The sequence below is a fragment of the Limulus polyphemus genome, unplaced genomic scaffold, assembly GCF_000517525.1.
Source record: "Limulus polyphemus unplaced genomic scaffold, Limulus_polyphemus-2.1.2 Scaffold172, whole genome shotgun sequence".
Classification (NCBI taxonomy): Eukaryota; Metazoa; Arthropoda; class Merostomata; order Xiphosura; family Limulidae; genus Limulus; species Limulus polyphemus.
In genome coordinates this window covers 78,215-96,428 of record NW_013665782.1, presented here as the reverse complement: position 1 = coordinate 96,428, position 18,214 = coordinate 78,215, and the positions used below count along the sequence as shown (strand labels likewise).

At 32.2% G+C, this 18,214-nt stretch overlaps 1 protein-coding gene across 1 annotated transcript in view; it reads right to left on the bottom strand.

Annotated features, from left to right (window-relative positions):
• Positions 1–8,400: 8,400 nt before the first annotated feature.
• The window catches only part of LOC106478015 (stathmin-2-like), a 29,481-nt gene continuing 19,667 nt past the window's right edge, over positions 8,401–18,214 (bottom strand). Inside the window, exon 4 of the mRNA XM_013938518.2 lies at positions 8,401–9,774. Coding sequence (XP_013793972.1) covers positions 9,715–9,774 — 60 coding nt within the window. The 3' untranslated portion in view covers positions 8,401–9,714. The remainder of the gene's footprint in view (positions 9,775–18,214) is intronic.

Sequence of the window (18,214 nt, the reverse complement as noted above, 5' to 3'; positions counted from 1 at the left end):
GTTATAACGCCCCCACGGCTGAAAGGGCGAGCATGTTTGGTGTGACAGGGATTCGAACCGCGACCCTCAGATTGCGAGTCGAGTGCCTTAACCACCTGGCCATGCCGGGCGGGGTTGTAAGATGGAAAATCATCATAGATAAGAATATATAGGTTTTTTAGGTTTTTTCATCTAAAAATAGCGACATTAATTTCTTGACGACCTAATATATGTCACTGAATACTGTTTATTTCCTAATTTCTTATGTTGGTTACGAGATCGGTCAAATCTATAGAACCCGTGGAGATTCGTAGTGAAAATAACAGATAAAATATAAAGTTTTTCTTTATGAAACGTTTGATAACTATCTGGACATTATAGAGATTTCGCCCGTGAAATTTAAAACTTTTCTGATATACAAAAATATGTTTAATCTGAAAATGAAAATTACTTTGCATGTTGGATAGGTAACATATGAAAAGAAGAAGAAAAAAAGCATGAGAAAAACATAGCTTAACAAACCTTAAGAATTAATAAAAAATTATATTTTGCGTATGAAAGCATTGTAATGTTAACTGATAATCTGCCAAATTTCGTTAACACAGGCTTACTAATTTAAAAGTTATAGCATAAAACTATAACAAGCACAAAATGGTTATGAGGTCGGTCCAACGGTCCGAGCCCGTACTTAAAGGGTTTTAACAACCGTTTATTCCATGTGTTACATAAGTTGTTGTGCAGTTTGAAAATAGCAAGTATGAATCTAAGCATTTTAGCGCATCTGAAAACATGAACAAAAGTAAAAAAAAGAAGGTGAACATTATTTAACATTGTCCATTATACAATTTTCGCTTCCTATAACGGATGTTCTCAGTGAGTGTAAATTAATAAAGGTCGTGGCAGCATATAACTATATATATGTGGCGCATGTTAAGAAAACTAAACAATGATATAACATCATGCCCTCTAAAATTAGATACACGCAGAAGAAATTAAGTACGTTTAATGTAGAAAAATCGTAAACTTTGCACTATAATCTAAACATATATAATATTATGTGTACTAAGCAGAAGAACTATTGTAAATATTAGGCGTAAGTATAATAGTAGATAGGAATCTTATTATAAGTTTAGGTGGTACATTGTGTGCATGTTAGCACCCATCACTTAGAGTGTGCTAGTTCAATTACCGTAATTTTTGGTATGGTAACTAGAAACTGTCCGACGGTGTACTTGGGCTATTTTGTTTCAGGATTTTTGACCAAGAAGGGGACAAAAAATCCCTCTGAAATAGAGCACATTTTCACTTTTTATGGATTTTTGGCTTTTAATTTAAATTCACGAGTACTTAATCAGTTCAATTAACAATTATTACCTTCCACATAGCAAGGTATGCAATTAGTATCTATTGAGGTTATTGAGGATTTAATTTTATAAGTGCTGGTACGTTTTTGTAAATTTGTAATATCATGAATATTAAATACTTACTTTACGTAGACAAAAATTCAAATAAGTGTTAATTTGTCATAAAAGTATAAATAGTTTGGTATAGAGGGCGCTACATTGCTATGATGCTTTAACTGGTGTCTGTATGTTCTTTTGCTTCGCCACACAAAGAACACAATCAAGAATAGGCGACTTATTAGCATCTCTGTTGTTCTTAAGCATCAGCGTTTCGATCAGTAGTGTACCAGTTAATGTTGGCTTGGCTTGACTAAATTAATAGGGCAATGTTACTGCATCGTTACTGATATTCAGAAAAAGCATTCCGATATGTAAATAAGCTATAGATTTTATTATATTTTCTCCTTTCCAGAAAGTACTTGTTCTGCATACTACATACTCTATCCCACAAACATTTTATTTAATATAAAAATAATATTATTTCATGCCTCGTTGTTTTTTCCTTATTTGAATAATCACCGGAAATAATGATTTCAAAAATTGAACTATAAACACACAAATGGTTTAAGGATTTAATAATTCTTTTACCTAAATAATTTTTAAAGCGGCAAAATTTAATGTCATTTATTGTAAACCACTCTTGATAGCTGCAATGTTACTGATGTGTATTTATTTATTAAATTCTGGTCAATAATATGCTCATGTCTTTCTGTTCATACCCTATAAAAATTATTAACTGTTTCCATTTTAAAGATTGTTGTACTGGTTTTTATTATTAGCCCGTAAATTGGATTATGCACAATCCATTTAACATGATGAAAGAAAATTATTTTACTTCTTATATGGTTAGCAAGTAACACAATTTCCGGTAGATCTTAGGGAGAAGGGCTTGTGAGGAACAAAGGAAAAATATGGAAATTTCAACTTTGTATACATGAACATTATTAATTTCTTATAAACATATCCTATTAACCAGACATTTTACATTTCTAAACAAAACATAATTATGGCTTGAGTAGGGTGACTGCATATCAAATTATTTTCATGAAAGTATGTTTAAGAATTAATATCTTGGGAACCATTGTATGCACATAGATATACAATGATATTTGAAGAAACTAAAAATCTTCTATAATCTTGAGCCCAAAACAGTGGCTTATACGTAAAGAATTTTTGTTCTAGGAAAGGTATGGCTAGTTTCGCAGAATTTATTTTTTCAGAAAGCACCAGTTAAAGAAAGAAAACAATACCATTTCTATTCGTTAGTGAAATAGTAGCCCAAGAGTTGGCGGTGGGTAGTCCCATTAGTATTTCACTGCTAGATTAGGGACGGCTAGTGCAGATAGCCCTCGTATAGCTTTTAGTGAACTTCCAAACAAACCAAACCAAACTGTTAGAAGGGCTCCCTGTTGGTCAAAACATGATAGTTTTAAACTTGAAATAAAATAAAATAATATTTAACATTGTTTGAGTGGTACTTAATGTATAAATCCCGAATTGTTTAGGATTGATGTAGAATATTTTATGAGTAACTAACAATAGTCTTGACTAGTTCATGAATATGATTATTGTAACTCATACTAGTCATGAGTCTCTGAAAAGATTGATGAAATATATATATATATATTTGACGAGAAAACGAATCCGAAAGAAAAAGATGCTACTAATGATGGTAAGAATTATTATAATTCCAAAGAAAGTAACAGTCCTGAGAATGTTGAAGACTCTCAAGATATGCATTGTAATACAAAATCAGTTAGTGAAAACGAAAGGAGACTTACGGAAGACAGTTTGATATTTATTTACAGGTTCGAGTTGGTGATATTATAACAGAAGTAAGAACAGTATTGGCAAGCTGGTATAAATACATTGAGCGAATCTAACTCTGTGATTTACGAAAATTTCTTTGCACAACCACTTATGATGAGTTGTGTCAGGAAATGCTCTGGAACCAGAGAATATTAATAATTTAAACTATTATCAATGATGTCATCCAATGTGATCTATTGCTAGAAGTTTTTTTTTTTTAATGAATATGTATTATGAATAAAGTAATATATAATTATGAATATCAATTACGAATGACATCATACGATATAACTGCATCCAGTGGAGGTCATCACCTTAATGTCAACCGGATGTTACGTTACTTGATCTTTATGACATCAGATGTCAAAGATCTGCCTCTCACCAATACTAGTCTTGAAGATTAATTAACCTATCTCTGGGTGACTCAGACTCTTAAAAATTATAATGCATTAACTTTAATAGACCTATAAATTCTTAGCACCAGGTCTGAATTCATGTTCTTAATCTACAAATTTGACAAATGTTATAATAAAGATATTGTTTCCTCAAACAAAATCAAGTTGTAAACATCCTAACATGAATCTGTTATTTTTTACCCCCTATATCTGTAATATTCAACTATCATGGTCATATATGTTCTGTTATCTTACAGGCTTACAACCACATGTAAGGTGGCAGAAACCTGGAATAGTTCCAGATAAATTGAATTGGACACTGCAACAAAAGAAGATTGATACACAAAGTACTGAAAATTTTGTAACTACTAATGCAATGAAAGAACAATTATATAACACAGCATCATATTGGTAGGCCACTAGAAGACAAATGAACTCGTAGAACTGCTGCTAGAATGCAAATGATAGCTTGCAGTCATTGTCTGTTTCAACCCAAATGGTTACGAAAGAAACTTTTAGCACTTCAACTCGAACAAAGACGAAAGCAACACTTTGAATTGAAAACATCACTGACGATCCATATTTGACCTAATTTTTAAAGGACTCAACAACTAGGCAGCACATGAAGTGGTGCTTCATTCCCTTGACCATGTAGTTTACGATCTTAATTAACTTTACAGTAATGTTGAGAAGCTGACTGTGAAAATCCATCTGATTCTTACACTGACGAAACTGAGAGAGAAAATAACGTAATCTTTGTGTACTTGGGAAATTCTTCGAAGTTTCAGAGTACACTATAACTCATATTTTCGTCACTTGTTTAAACTTGGTGGAAAAACGATGGAATGATCTAGATTTGTGGCCAGATCGTGACTTGATTGGATAAAAAACTTCAAACAAGACTTCCAATCTACAATTGTAATTGTTGGTGGCACTTAAGTTCCCATCAAAAAACCAAAATTGACTTTTAGCTCAAAAAAGCAATATGGCCAGCATTCAAAAAATAGAATACAGTAAATGTTTTAACTGGGTCTAGCCCAGGTGACTTAGTATCCTATTTGTCACTTCAATAAAAGGGCACAGCTAGTAACAGGCAGATAAAGAACTGGAACTTCAGCCTGAGGTGTGTGATCCAGGGTACTAGGTCAAGATTTATTTGAAAATGTCACTGAAGCAGTGAACATCATAACATTTGTCCGCAAGAAAGACAGTGTCTGACAACGATTGTAAAGGACAGGGACAGAAAGAATACAAATAAAAACGGTTATTACAGAGAGAGAGAATCACTGGCCTTTAAAAACTGATATTTTTTCATTTGCACTAAATGACAAAGTTTTCAAGTAATATAATGTTTGTTTGTTTCATGAATTGCAATTTAAGACTTTGCATTGTTTCTGAAATAGCTTGGGAACTAATTCTTGGGCAAATGAAAACATGTTTTATGTATTTTGTGGGAACGAAGATAATTATAGATACAAGGAAATATTTGAAATATTTATTACGTCTTTGAACGGAACAATAGATTTTATCAATACACAAAAGACTACATATTGGTGTCACGATTTATATTGTTGGGCAGGTTCTTTTGGATTGTTCAGTATGAAAATAAACAATGCAAAGTTCAGTACACTTAATGTTAACAAAAACATTTTATTTCTTCGACTATAAATTCTACAATTTCAACTAACATTCACTCTCAGGCCTAAGTTCACTGTAGACGCTAATACAAAAATTTTACTTACTAACTTCTCTCTTTCTTCTACCTTTAGTTTTTCACTGCAAACACAGTCTCAAAATTTACAAAACCCTAAGTAACAGACAAATTGAGTATTCAAACTCACTAGATCGGTAATCAATTATTAAGGTAACAGAGATACAAGTAAATAATTCAATCTGTTCTAGTGTAAGTTGCGTTTTTCTACCACTCGGATCATTTCCTAAACTTTTGAGACGACATGAAAGTCCTAATTACCAAGCCAAGCTCAACATCTGAAGTTAAGATTACATCTTGACGAACAAGAACATATATGTATAAATTAAAATAACCTAGAAGACTAGTAATGTTTGAACTCGGAATCCTTAAACAGGTGCAGGGAATGATGTGGCTGGTTTGATCCTTACATTTGTCTATTCAGCTTCCGGACATTTTATACTGAGTAATATTCTTTAGTATGTGGTTGACGTCCTTCTGTACTTCCCCAATTCTGTTATAATAAATCTTTCACAATTCTTCATTTTTGTTGTTATAGATCTTCTGTGTCTCCTGATGGGTCAGCAGTAAGTTTACGGAGTTACAATGCTACGATTCCCCGCAGTGGACAGAGTGCATATAGCCCATTGTATAGCTTTGAACTAAGAAAACGACAACAACAACAAAATCTTCTGTAGTTCTTCAATCTTGTTGTCATAGTCCTTCTGTACATGTTTTACTCTTTTCATATTCAGTCTGAGCATTTTCTATGACTTTTATCAACACAAATACATACATTTTCTATGACTTTTATCAACACAAATACATACATTTGCTACGACTTTTATCAACACAAATACATACATTTTCTATTTCGTCTTCCATCAAAATGAAACAGTTTGTGATTATACTGTAAAACTAATATCTCATTCTTGTAATTCCTCATTTAAAAGTCTGTTTCTTTTTATCCTGTAATTTTCTGCCTCTTTATTCTTAATCTTCTTCTAACTGTTTGTCTCTTTCTTCTGGATCTTTTTTCCACTGTTTCATTATTTCCATTAGATTTTCAATCTCGCTTCGATCACAGGTCGTCATCTTGAAGGTGAATCCCAACTTTTTATTTTATTTTTGTCAAAATAATCTAATTCCTGATAGCAGTGCTGTAACGTTTTATACTAATGATGGGCCTAACCTCATAAATAATGCCAAACAGTCATTTATTTGCTAATTTTCTAGTACGTACGGTACTTCTAGTATCTTTAATACTTCGTTGAAAGAAAAATTGAATTATCAAGGAACTGAATTCAAAGATAATTTGTTTAAAAAGCTATTTGAAATGACAAAATAAATCAAAATATGCATAACCATGCCAGAGAAGTTAAATAGATGAGGTAGTAATAAAACTTCAGAAGAACATTGAAGGGTCTTTTGTTTCATTATATATTAAAACCAGGAATAAACTGTTCATGGAAATATCAACATTGATAAAAAATATCAGTTTAGAAAATTTTAAAAACAAATTTTGATTCGTTAGCTGTTACGTATGAGATAAGAAATTTCTGATTGGTTATAACATATGTAATGGAATGATAAGTCCAAGTTGCCTGGATTTGGAAAACTAAATGTAACCATTTGCAAGGAAATGGTTATCTGGAGTTGCCAGGTGGGTATCCCGTGAATTTGGTTTGTAAGATGATTACATAATAAATAATTATTTGACAAGTCTGTGTGTGTGTGTCCGTTAAAACTCGCGAACCGCTTGTTCGACTATCACCAGACGTGTAATTTACCTTCAGGATTCCCGAGGCATGATATGTAGATAAGAAGGGTGTCGACTTTCAGATCTGACCTTTCTATGTCACCCCCATTGGGCCCCTGTATCTTCTTCGTCTGTTGAACGGGTACATCGGCTAGTAAAATATAATTATCATGTGACTAATAAACGAAACACCGATATTTTGATAGATATTTTAGTAAATAATTTTATAAACAAAAACGTTACCTACCTAGTGTTCGCATGTGACTTAGTGATTAAAGTACCATACTCTGAATCTGAAGGTCCACGTTTCACGTCCCACTCAAAATCAGCTCTGCACTTTGAGGCTATGGGTGCACTATAAGAGTAACTTTCAAATCACACTATTTGGTTGAGAAGTCCAAGAGTTGATAGCTGGTGCTGTTGACTTGCTGCCTTTCCTCTTATGTATATATATAGCGCAGATAGTAGTTGCATACTTTGCATGAATACACTCAGGTTAAGGGTCCATCTGATCGTTAGTATACGCTTGACACAAATAATTGGGTCATTTGGAGTTGTCAGAACCTATTTCATCACTGTGAATATCATCCAATATGGAGGATCCATAGCAATATTGAGGTCATAATACAATAGTTAAGTCAAATTAACATATTCTAACTACCTTAGTACCAGTTTTGTATTTCTTGTTAGAGTGATTTATATCATTTGTAGCAGAGTAGATACAGATTACTAAACCCTATAGATATTTTTACAATCTTCTATTAATTTGGAATAATTCACGTTTGGTGTCACCAAAGATAGCCTGACTTTAACTGTTGGTCCGAACCTCATCATTAATAGTAAAACGAGTTTTCTATTTTGTTTTATTTTAAATAACGACTTTTGTGTTAAAATTAAGCAGTGAAATGTATATTTGCTTCTGTTCTCTGATATTTTACTCATCTGATACCAACTTCTGAGAAATAATTTTTTGTTCATTTGATTTCTGATTACTTCGTTAATGTATTAACGAATAATGTAATTGTACAGTTTAGTACTGATAATAATTAGTCTTTCTAAGAAATGTGTTATAAAATGTATTGATAGCAACGTTGGATGAGAAAGATTCGCTACACAGCAACAAAAACGTATGATATCAAAACTGTTTCTGTGGGGGGTTTATGACTCAAGAAACCTGCCTTCGAATCACCCTTTCTAGTTTGCAATGTAACATGCACTGTGTTGTTCCTAGATGTTACCAGCTTGTACTGTTGGGGGTAACACTCTGAGACTTAAAATTAATATCTCCTTCTTCTGTTCATAGGAGGGATACGCAGAGAGTTACTAAAGATCTGTCCCTTCTTTACATGGAAGTACTAATATCGCTTTAATGTTTAAAAGAAGCATTTTATTTCGAATTACAATACACTAATACAGCACAAGCTCAACAAGCATAGTTAACGTAAATTTTCAGTCAAACATACAGAACATGTGTAAATATATGGTACGCTGGGTTAATAGTTTATGACTGTTTTTATATTTTTCATAGTTGCATTATATTTAGCACATTATTTTTAATATTACTGTGAAATACGTTAACTGGTATACAAAATAAAACATCTCGATATCTGTTAGAATTTTGTAAATGGTCAATGTATGTTTGTTTCACATGACACAAGTCATTATTTTCTGTGGTTGAAATAAGGTCTCTGGTACTTTATTCTATAGTTATTCTAACTTTTACACTAAAATAAGTTGCTTTTATCAATGTTTTATAAACTTATATTTATAAACGATTGATAATTTAGTTTAAAAATGAAATCTTCACTCAAAAATTAGAAATAAAACAAAACAGGTTTCATATATTTAACTCTTTGGTAGTTCTTCCTCATTTTTGACATTAAAAATAGATAAAGTCGTCTTTTCAAGTTTGTAGTTTAACTCCAATCAAATATTCCAAACTTCTACAGTTTATTTAGTATATGAAATGTGAAATAGAAAAATAGAAGAAATGCTACTACAACTAAGAAGTTATGTGGTCAGAAAGTAAACGTGAAGTTGTATAAAAATATGTAGTTGGCAAAAAACAAAAACATCAACATCACAATTTACTATATCGACGTTGAATGCACCAAAACACCACACTTGGAAAGAACTTGGTAATTATCACTTCAAATATGCAAGAAAGCAGCATCTGCAAAAATTAAGCCTCTTTGAATCGCCAAAACCATTACAACTAGATAGGTTATGAATAGTATGCATCTTATATGCATTTAAACATATAAAAGTATGTTTCATAGCTGCCTAAACTAAAATCTTCTAACTTGTAAAAGATCGTACGGTATTACATGTATAATCCCACATTAGGCGTTTATAAGTTTACGCTGTATTCTAGATTAGTTATATATATATATATCTTTTCATGTGAAAAACTTACACAGACCTTATTCAGAAACAGTGTGTGGGGGGAATAATTAACAACTTGTGTACATAAACACAAAACAAGTTTCACAAGTGACGTGGCTTGTAATCTAAATACATAGAGCAAACTAGTATAAATATTAAAACCTTTTGCACTTATTTCTATTTAATGGGTTACATTGTGGAACTACTGTAAAGGAGACTTCGGAAATGCTTCTACATCCAAAAACTTGCACTTTGTATAAGAAAAGCACAGTAGAAAGTTGGTCATTACATGCATTAGCCAGACGAAACGGTGTTTGTTTGTTTACTTTGTCGCACCTCTTCGGCATGTCGCACCTAAAAAACAGAAACAATAAAATAAACTCTGTTATACACATTCATCTAAAAAAACAGAAACAATAAAATAAACTATGTTATACACATTCATCTAAAAAAACAGAAACAATAAAATAAACTCTGTTATACACATTCATCTAAAAAAATAAAAATCCTCTCTTTAATTAAATGTAAAATCTACATGCTTTGTTCATTTGTTAAAAAAGCTGAAATTCGTCATATGAAAATATCCGTAAGTATACTTTGTAACACAACAAATTTAATTTTTGAACCCACCAAATTCAGAATCTTGTAAATTATTTAATATACCAACTTCTTAACGTATATACAGTAAAGAAGTCCAGAACAGAAGTACAGTAAAGAAGTCCAGAGATATAGCTATTGAGTAGATTGTTTATTTTCATTTTTGTTTAACTTTATTACAACGTTTCGACCACTCGTGTGGCCGCCATCAGGTAACTCTCGTCTGTTGTGTGAAATACTGCGTGAGCAATTGTTCCAATTTAGAAAATATATCGGGTGATGCCTGTGTTTTAATTTAAAATAGGTTTTAGTTCAACGAATAATTAATGCTTTTTTTATTTTTATTTTATTAATGTTTTTCTCATTGTATAATATGTTAAAGCTGTTAATGTTAATTGGATGTTGATTCGTTGTGCTGTGTTCGTAAATGTGTAAAGGGATTTTTATGTTATGTTGCGTCCCGTTTCGCCTATGTAAGTGCTATCGCGTCGATCGTATTGATACTTGTAGATGTTTCTATCGTTGAAATTGTCGGAATAAACCTTCTTTAGATGACTTTTGATTTTAGTGCTCAGTTTTTGAATAAAAGTAACTTCGCTGTTTATATTATTTTTTGTATGCTTGTTTACAAATGTTTGTGATGTTTTTGGTTACATACTCATGATATGGTAAGACACATACTAGTGTGTGTGTGTCTGAGTTTGTGCATTTTGTTTCCTTCATAGAGATTATGTTGCTTTTCTTTACTTCTTTTATTCAATTTGTTTTTATATTAGGGAAGTGACATTTGTTAATAAATGTATCAGATATTGATTTTAGCTCGTGCTGCAAATTACTGCTGCTGCTTATGTTAAATGCTGTGTTGTAAATGTAAGAAAATGTGCCTATTTTTTGTTGAGTTAAGTGGGCTGAGCTCCACTTTATATAGTTGTTATCGTTACCAGATTTAGGGAAGATTTTTGTGTTAAAACCGTTGAAGTATTTTTCTGTTGTTATGTTCATGTAATTTAAAACCTGAAGATAGCTTTGATATACGGAAATACCTGTTAGCTGAGTTCTTGCACAGATCTTAAAATATAACGTTCATAAATGTAAACATCCGCTCATGTAGATACATAGATCAAGCTGTACTATTTCCTATAGATCATTTTCCAGACGATTCTGCTATGATTAGTGTCTGACGAAAAGCTTCAGCAGATATTTCCTTCGCGACATTTCAACCAACAATTGGTCCAGTTATCAACGCTACTTTCAAGTTTTGAACAACTCGACTTTCAAGATCTACGTATCTACATGAGCCGATGTTTCTATTTATGAACGTTATATCTTAAGATCTGTGCAAGAACTTAGCTAACAGATGTTTCCGTATATCAAAGCTATCTTCAAGTTTTGTATAACGAAAAACCTTTTCAAATGTAAAATCTGGTTTGCATTCTGTTTTTCACGAGTGAATTTGATGCTAGAGTGAACGTTGTTTACGTGTTGTAGAAATGACTGTTGGTGGATGTTGTTTTCAAATCCACAAAATGCATCATCTTGGAAGGTGCAGGTGACATGGCTTTATATTTTGTTGATAAACAATTCAGAAATCCAGGTGACAGAGGGCTGCCTATACTTATGCCACCTATTTGTTCATAAGTTTTGTCTTAACAGCTGAAACATATTTTTAGTGCAAAGTGGAACAAGTCTTTCAAAATTTCCAAACTCAGGTTGTAATGTAATTTGTCGGAATTTTTTTATTTCATTTCTAGAGCTAGGTTTGTTGCTTCATCTTTCGGTATTATTGTATACATGGAGACTACGTCAAAAATGTACATTTTGTGATGATTGTTGAGGTTTTTGAGAATTCTTCGAAAATCTAGAACACCTTTAATCTTGTATTGATTGTCGTTATGCGACAGTTTGATCAGAATCGTGCAAGCTTATGGTTATAGTTGTCATAAGTGGAAAGGATGGGGCGGATGTCAATCGGGTTTTGTGATTTTTCGGAGCACCAAAAAAAAGGGGGTACGTGCATTGGTGACTGTTAAGATTATGACATGTTTTCTGTAATGTCATTGTTCTTTTTTTTTAACTTTCACGGTAGGTTAGTCGATTTTCTTTCATAAATCGAGCACAAAAATCAAAAGTCGTCTAAGGAAGGTTTATTCTGACAACGTCAACGGCGGAAACACCTACAAGTATCAATGTGATAGTACTGGACGCAACATAACAGTTTGAATCAAAGAACATAACAATCACAATTACATATTTACGAACACAGCACAACGAACCAACATCCAATTAACAGTAAGAACTTTAAAATAGCATGCAATGAGAACAACATTAATATAAGAAATATAAAAGAAGCATTAATTGTCTACTGTGTGAAATACTGCGTGAGCAATTGTTCCAATTTAGAAAATATATCGGGTGACACCTGTGTTTTAATTTAAAATAGGTTTTAGTTCACGAACAAAAGTTACCTGATGACGGCCACACGAGTGGTCGAAACGTTGTAATAAAGTTAAACAAAAATAAAAATAAAAAATCTACTTAAAAACTGTATCTCTGGACTTTTAGTTAGAGTTGTAGTGACTTTCCTCTCCTCACAACAAGTATATACAGCATATTTATAAACAGATACTGATTAGATTTACAATGATCCAAGTATGTTTAGCAGCTTTGAGGGGAAAATAGATGCGGTTTATTCAACACTCATATGTTGAAAAAATAAAATATAAAAATAAATAAAGTTAATATGAATTAGCCTTAATTTTTATAGCCCTTAACTGTTTGTGTACAATATTCTTATTACAAGCACAGTATTATTTACAATTAACAAAATTTATGAACTGCTATAAATTCTGTTTGATGAAGATTGTGAACTGGGCGTGGCCTACTGGGTAGTATGTCAGGCTCTATAACTAAGGGTAAAAGATGCAAGCCGCGATATGCCATTGAACACACTCCGCACTTTCAGCTCTACGGGCGTTCTAACCGTGACAGTCAATCCAGGTATTTGATTCAGAAATACCCGCGTTGCAACATGGGTCTGCTGTCTAGCTGCTCTTCCTCTATCACCAATTATAAGTGGTTACGCACAAGCTCTTGGAGTCTCTGACTTACCCGTTTAACTCACATGTTGCATCAAATCTCGTCCAGGTTGAAAATACTAAATCATAAATTTTGCAGTGATACATTTATTTATATAACTATTTCACATATTAAACGAACTGAAACTGGTTACTAAAATGTATATATTTGAAGAACACAACATTCATTATTACACATTGAGATCGAATTCTCACTACTTGATCCCCAGTGATACAGCTTTGCATTTATCATTGCAATTAATACATTTACACTTAAAAATGTTCTATTTTAATCATAAATTTTTATATGGGCAACATCTGATTTCCTCAGGGCGACTTTCACACTAATAAAGAAAGTGACATCCTTTGAGCAAAGTCTCAAAACAGAGTTTCTAACGTTAGTGCTTACCAACAGGTAACAAGTTCAAGAACAGACTACATGTGATATTATTATTGTAGTTCTAATATTCAATTTTTCAAGAGCTTTCAGTTTTATATACAATTTCATATTTAAGTTTTCACACAAATTGTCTAGCGAAATTAATAAAAAGTTAGGGCATGTCAGGCGCCTCGGCAATTTTCATTGTATGTTTTGCAATATAATAAAATATACATTGAGCTGCACAAATACGTCTTTGTTATTTGTAAGTATTTCTGCACGCTATCATGACCACACATTCAGTTCAATTTTAGCTTTATCCATAAATGTAAGAAGTACTTCTACGTTATATTGGCTAATCAAAACTATTGGTTTTCTGTTAAGCCTAATTGAATTATTTTCCATTGCTTATGTTAGCGGCATCTGTTGAGCATATTTTAAAACACATATGTATTTTGACTCTTAGTGCACATACACTCTTTGTATCTTTACAAACTGATATTAAATGAAATGTACTATGATTAGTGAGGTATGAAAATAATTAGCTTCTATTGTGCTCAATAACTCATTGAGGAAAATGCTTTACGAACATAACTATACTGCTCCAGAAACTTTTACCTTCATACGTTGTAATAAAAATAACTCTTAGCCTTTAAGTTATAATCCTTCACGATAGGAATATTTTGTTTGATAAAAATATTATTTTTAATGATAATGTACATGTTGTGTAACCTATGGTTAAAACTTTAAAGTCAGTTGAAGAGATTAATCCGGTTTTATCTTTGCGTTTATTTCTAATCGGACCCTGTGCAATTGTTAAATACCATAATTCATTGAAACCTTTGTAAGGAAATGGCTTTTGTACACATCTATTTGTTTCAGAACTAGTTGATTACTTTACATTTATCATAAAAGATAAAAATAAGTAAAATATTCTCTAACCTATATAAAACTAGCCAGCTCAATGAAGCTAAAATCCTAAAAATTTTCGGTTTTACATTTTCATAATTCTTAAGTGATTATACACTAAAATGAGATTAACGGGGTTTTAAATCCGTTTTCAATCACCAATTTGAAAAGGACTTAAAACCCATTAATATTGTTTTAAATCACCGTTATAAGAGGCCTAACTGCATTTCTTTGATTTGCCAACCCAAACTGTCCTGATGAACCTTCAATAGGTGAAACTGCAGTCCATAGCAGTTGATACGGCCAATCAAAGAAAACATTAGGTCTCTACATCACGGATTCTCCTTTCAATTTTTATCTTTGGTGAAACTGAAAAGTAATCTGTAACATATATATATGTAATCACTAAAATGACAGACTATTTTGATAATTCTTTGACAAGTTTGTAAAAAAATGTGAAGTAGATATTTTATTATAGAGAAGAATGAAGTGGATACGTCCATTGTAATATAGGCCAATCAAACTGTTATATCGATTCTTCGACTTTCATATTACTAGGCAACAGCAGTTAGGATGATGAGCATAAACGATACGATTATCTTTATTTGAAATGAGTTTTGAAAGAGGAAAGATGTGTTAGACTCAGAGATTTCAACAGCTTGTGTTCAATTTGGTCTTTGTTGCACAAACACTGATTGTTATCATTATTTGCTTTTTAAGGAAAATTAAAATTTTAAGATAAAACAAAAAAAACCTATTAATATAACGTACATAATACACTTCTTTTAGGACTAAAATTCAGGCACAAAGCAGAGAAAATTAAATTCATACAACTAAGAAACAATTAACGTAAAGTTTATTGTTAAAGCTAGTTAACTGGTGGACAGAGTAAAAATTCGAATAAATAAGCAAAAGAATACCAGTAAACGCTTACACGCAAGCCGACGATGATAACCCAAACCGTCAGTGGTACAACTCGATTTTAATGTAGTTTTAATAATGTTCATTTCTGTGTGCTGTCTTAGGTTAAAGATCTACTGTAACCGTCAGTACATTGAAGTCTTAGATGTGCGGACGAGAACAGATAAAACTTAGGAAGGTTACACAATATCCAAATGTCCAACGATTAATGGTCACTTGTTGGCTCGTACTATAAAAAAACAATGCAAATCCCTTTTACAAGTAACGCCAGTGAATTTCTTCCTGTGAGCAAAATACACAACGGGCTATCTATGTTGTGCCCACCGCATTTTAGCGTTGCGTTTATAAACCTTCAAACTAATCAACTTTGATTGATGTAAGCGATTTTCAAATAATCTGTTTTAAACTTGCTTTAATTAATACTAAGTTTCATGGTTATTTCATATAAACTGCTATTAGACACTAACTTAGTTGATAAAAAAATAAATCGAAGACAGATAAAAGGATAAAGAGGAAACCCGAGTAAAATGAAAATAGAAGAACCATTAACATAAATTCAACATAAAACAACATAAAAAATCTTACACGCTCCTGCAGTTTTTGCTGCAATTCTTTACAAACTCTTTCTCTATTTTCTTGAGCAATTTCCAGTTTTTTCTCAAGCCATTCCTTGAGCTGATCTATTTTTTCTTCTATTTGTTTTCGAGCTTCTGCTACGCGAATGTCCTTTTTGGAAAGGGGCGAACTGTTATGAATCACGATGAGATTTTAACCAACAAAATATTATAATGAACAGACAATACTTAGTGTTTTTATTATTATATCATTACTAAGCTTATACTCATTAACTTTTGAAGTATCAAGTAAGTTGTAGAAATTCGATCTGGACGTGTGTTTGTAATAACGCACCAAAATAAAGTAACATTTTTTATTAGTCGAAGCTACAAATTCTATAGATATTTGATATTCTTTTATTTACGAAATTCGATATTCTTCTTAGCTAGCTATATTCTACTGTTATGTCTTCTTGTTTGGTACATTTACCACGAGCTTGATCATTTCCTGTTGTAACATAACAAATAAGTTGCTAGTTGTGTGATTTAGCCTTAAACATTTTTGAATTAAAACACATGTATACCATATTATCTAATTGTAACTTCTGTTTTAGTTACTTACTGGTTGAAAATGACTTTCTTAACAAACTATAGTAAATAATTGCGTAGAGATTTCGGACAAGTATGTAACTCATGAAGTTTTCAAACTGACCATAACAACTTTTTCTACCAACAGCATAAGCCAATACTGATTTTTAAAATGCCCTCCTCCCAAAAAACATTTTCAGTAAGAATTAATGAATAAAAATTCTTAAGCAATTTGTTTCTTGTTTAGTGAGAATATAAAGCTGTATCAATTTTCAAACTGTCTAAAAATCTGTTTTCAAACAGTAAAATAACAGAATATCATTTCTGTTAAAACTTCAATCAAGTACTGAATGGAAATTGTAGTAAACAACATACATGTATACGGAACTTATTATCTATAGTGTGAACGCGCACACACCCAAAAAGAAAAAATTAAAGGGGCAAACATTTCATACAGACCTCGAAAATCACAAGTGTATGGAATTACAAAATCGGTATGATATTAGTTTGTGTGCAGATTCCATATGTTCTGTTTTGAGAAAATACATCTGTTTCAGAATGTATTGCATATGCTGCCCTACCCTGGAACTACAATAACCTCATCTCGTCTTCCGATTTAATTTCATACTGTTTAAGTGATCACTTCTATTATGTTTATTTTTTCCTACAACTGTGTAACAACATTAGGTGCTGCTGGCTAGCCGAGATTATTAACGAAAGTGTAGTTAGTCAGAACTTTTCAAATGTTGTAACGCAAACAAACATGGTGACAAATGACAGTTAATTTTGGTCTGTAGTAAAACGTTGTGGACACATATTAGATAATTGGTCTCCTCTCTCTCTCTCTATATATATATATATATACTCTGAAAGAGCTTAAGAAAAGGTCGTAGATGGTCAAATGCGCCACATAATAATTATCTTCACACCATGACCGTTAGGAATCTCACTCTCCATTACCAATGTACTCAATATGGACTTTAGGACATCAGCTGAAGTAACTGTCAGTGACTAAACAATAAGGAACATATTTCATGTGTCTGGCTTGAGGTCGGAAAGGCATGGTTCATCTTTGAAGTTGATCAGACTTCTGATTTGGACTTTATAGAGATCACCAGAATTGGCAAAACTTCCTCTGAACATCTGTGCTCTTTCCAGATGAGTCATGTTCATACCATGAATTGATAGGTTCGTGTCTGTTGAGGTAGAGTTGACACGATACGCTCAGAATAACACTGTTGAATATGGTCGTATGAATATCGGTTCATTTATGGTGAGAAAAAGCATCAGAATGAATAAAAGTTATTGCTTTTACGAACATTTAGATATCTTCAGTCTGTTCAAAGAAAGTCTGTGTGTTATTGAACCCAGTTTTGTGATATATAATTGGACCATAATTTTTTTCCAATGCAAGATAATGCTTCATATCATACTACCAGGATGGATTGTAATGGCAATGCTTAGTTTCTGCCAGGACTCTCTACAGTTGAGTTCTGGAACCTGCTTTAGATTTTTATCTAAAGGCGGAACACTATAATTATTGCCTCGGTTGCATTGAGAATTGATATAGTAACGTACTCACATTACTACACTCCAACTTCATCCTAAACAATAGCCTCAACAGCGTTTAAATTGTTAAATTCCAAAATTCAGAGTCCTGTCCACATAAAAACAGGGATCTGATGCTCTTTTTTGTTCTTTCTGTAAACTGTTAATGGTACTACTTTCAACAAGAAGCATACAGCTATTAAATGACCAGAAAAAAATCACAT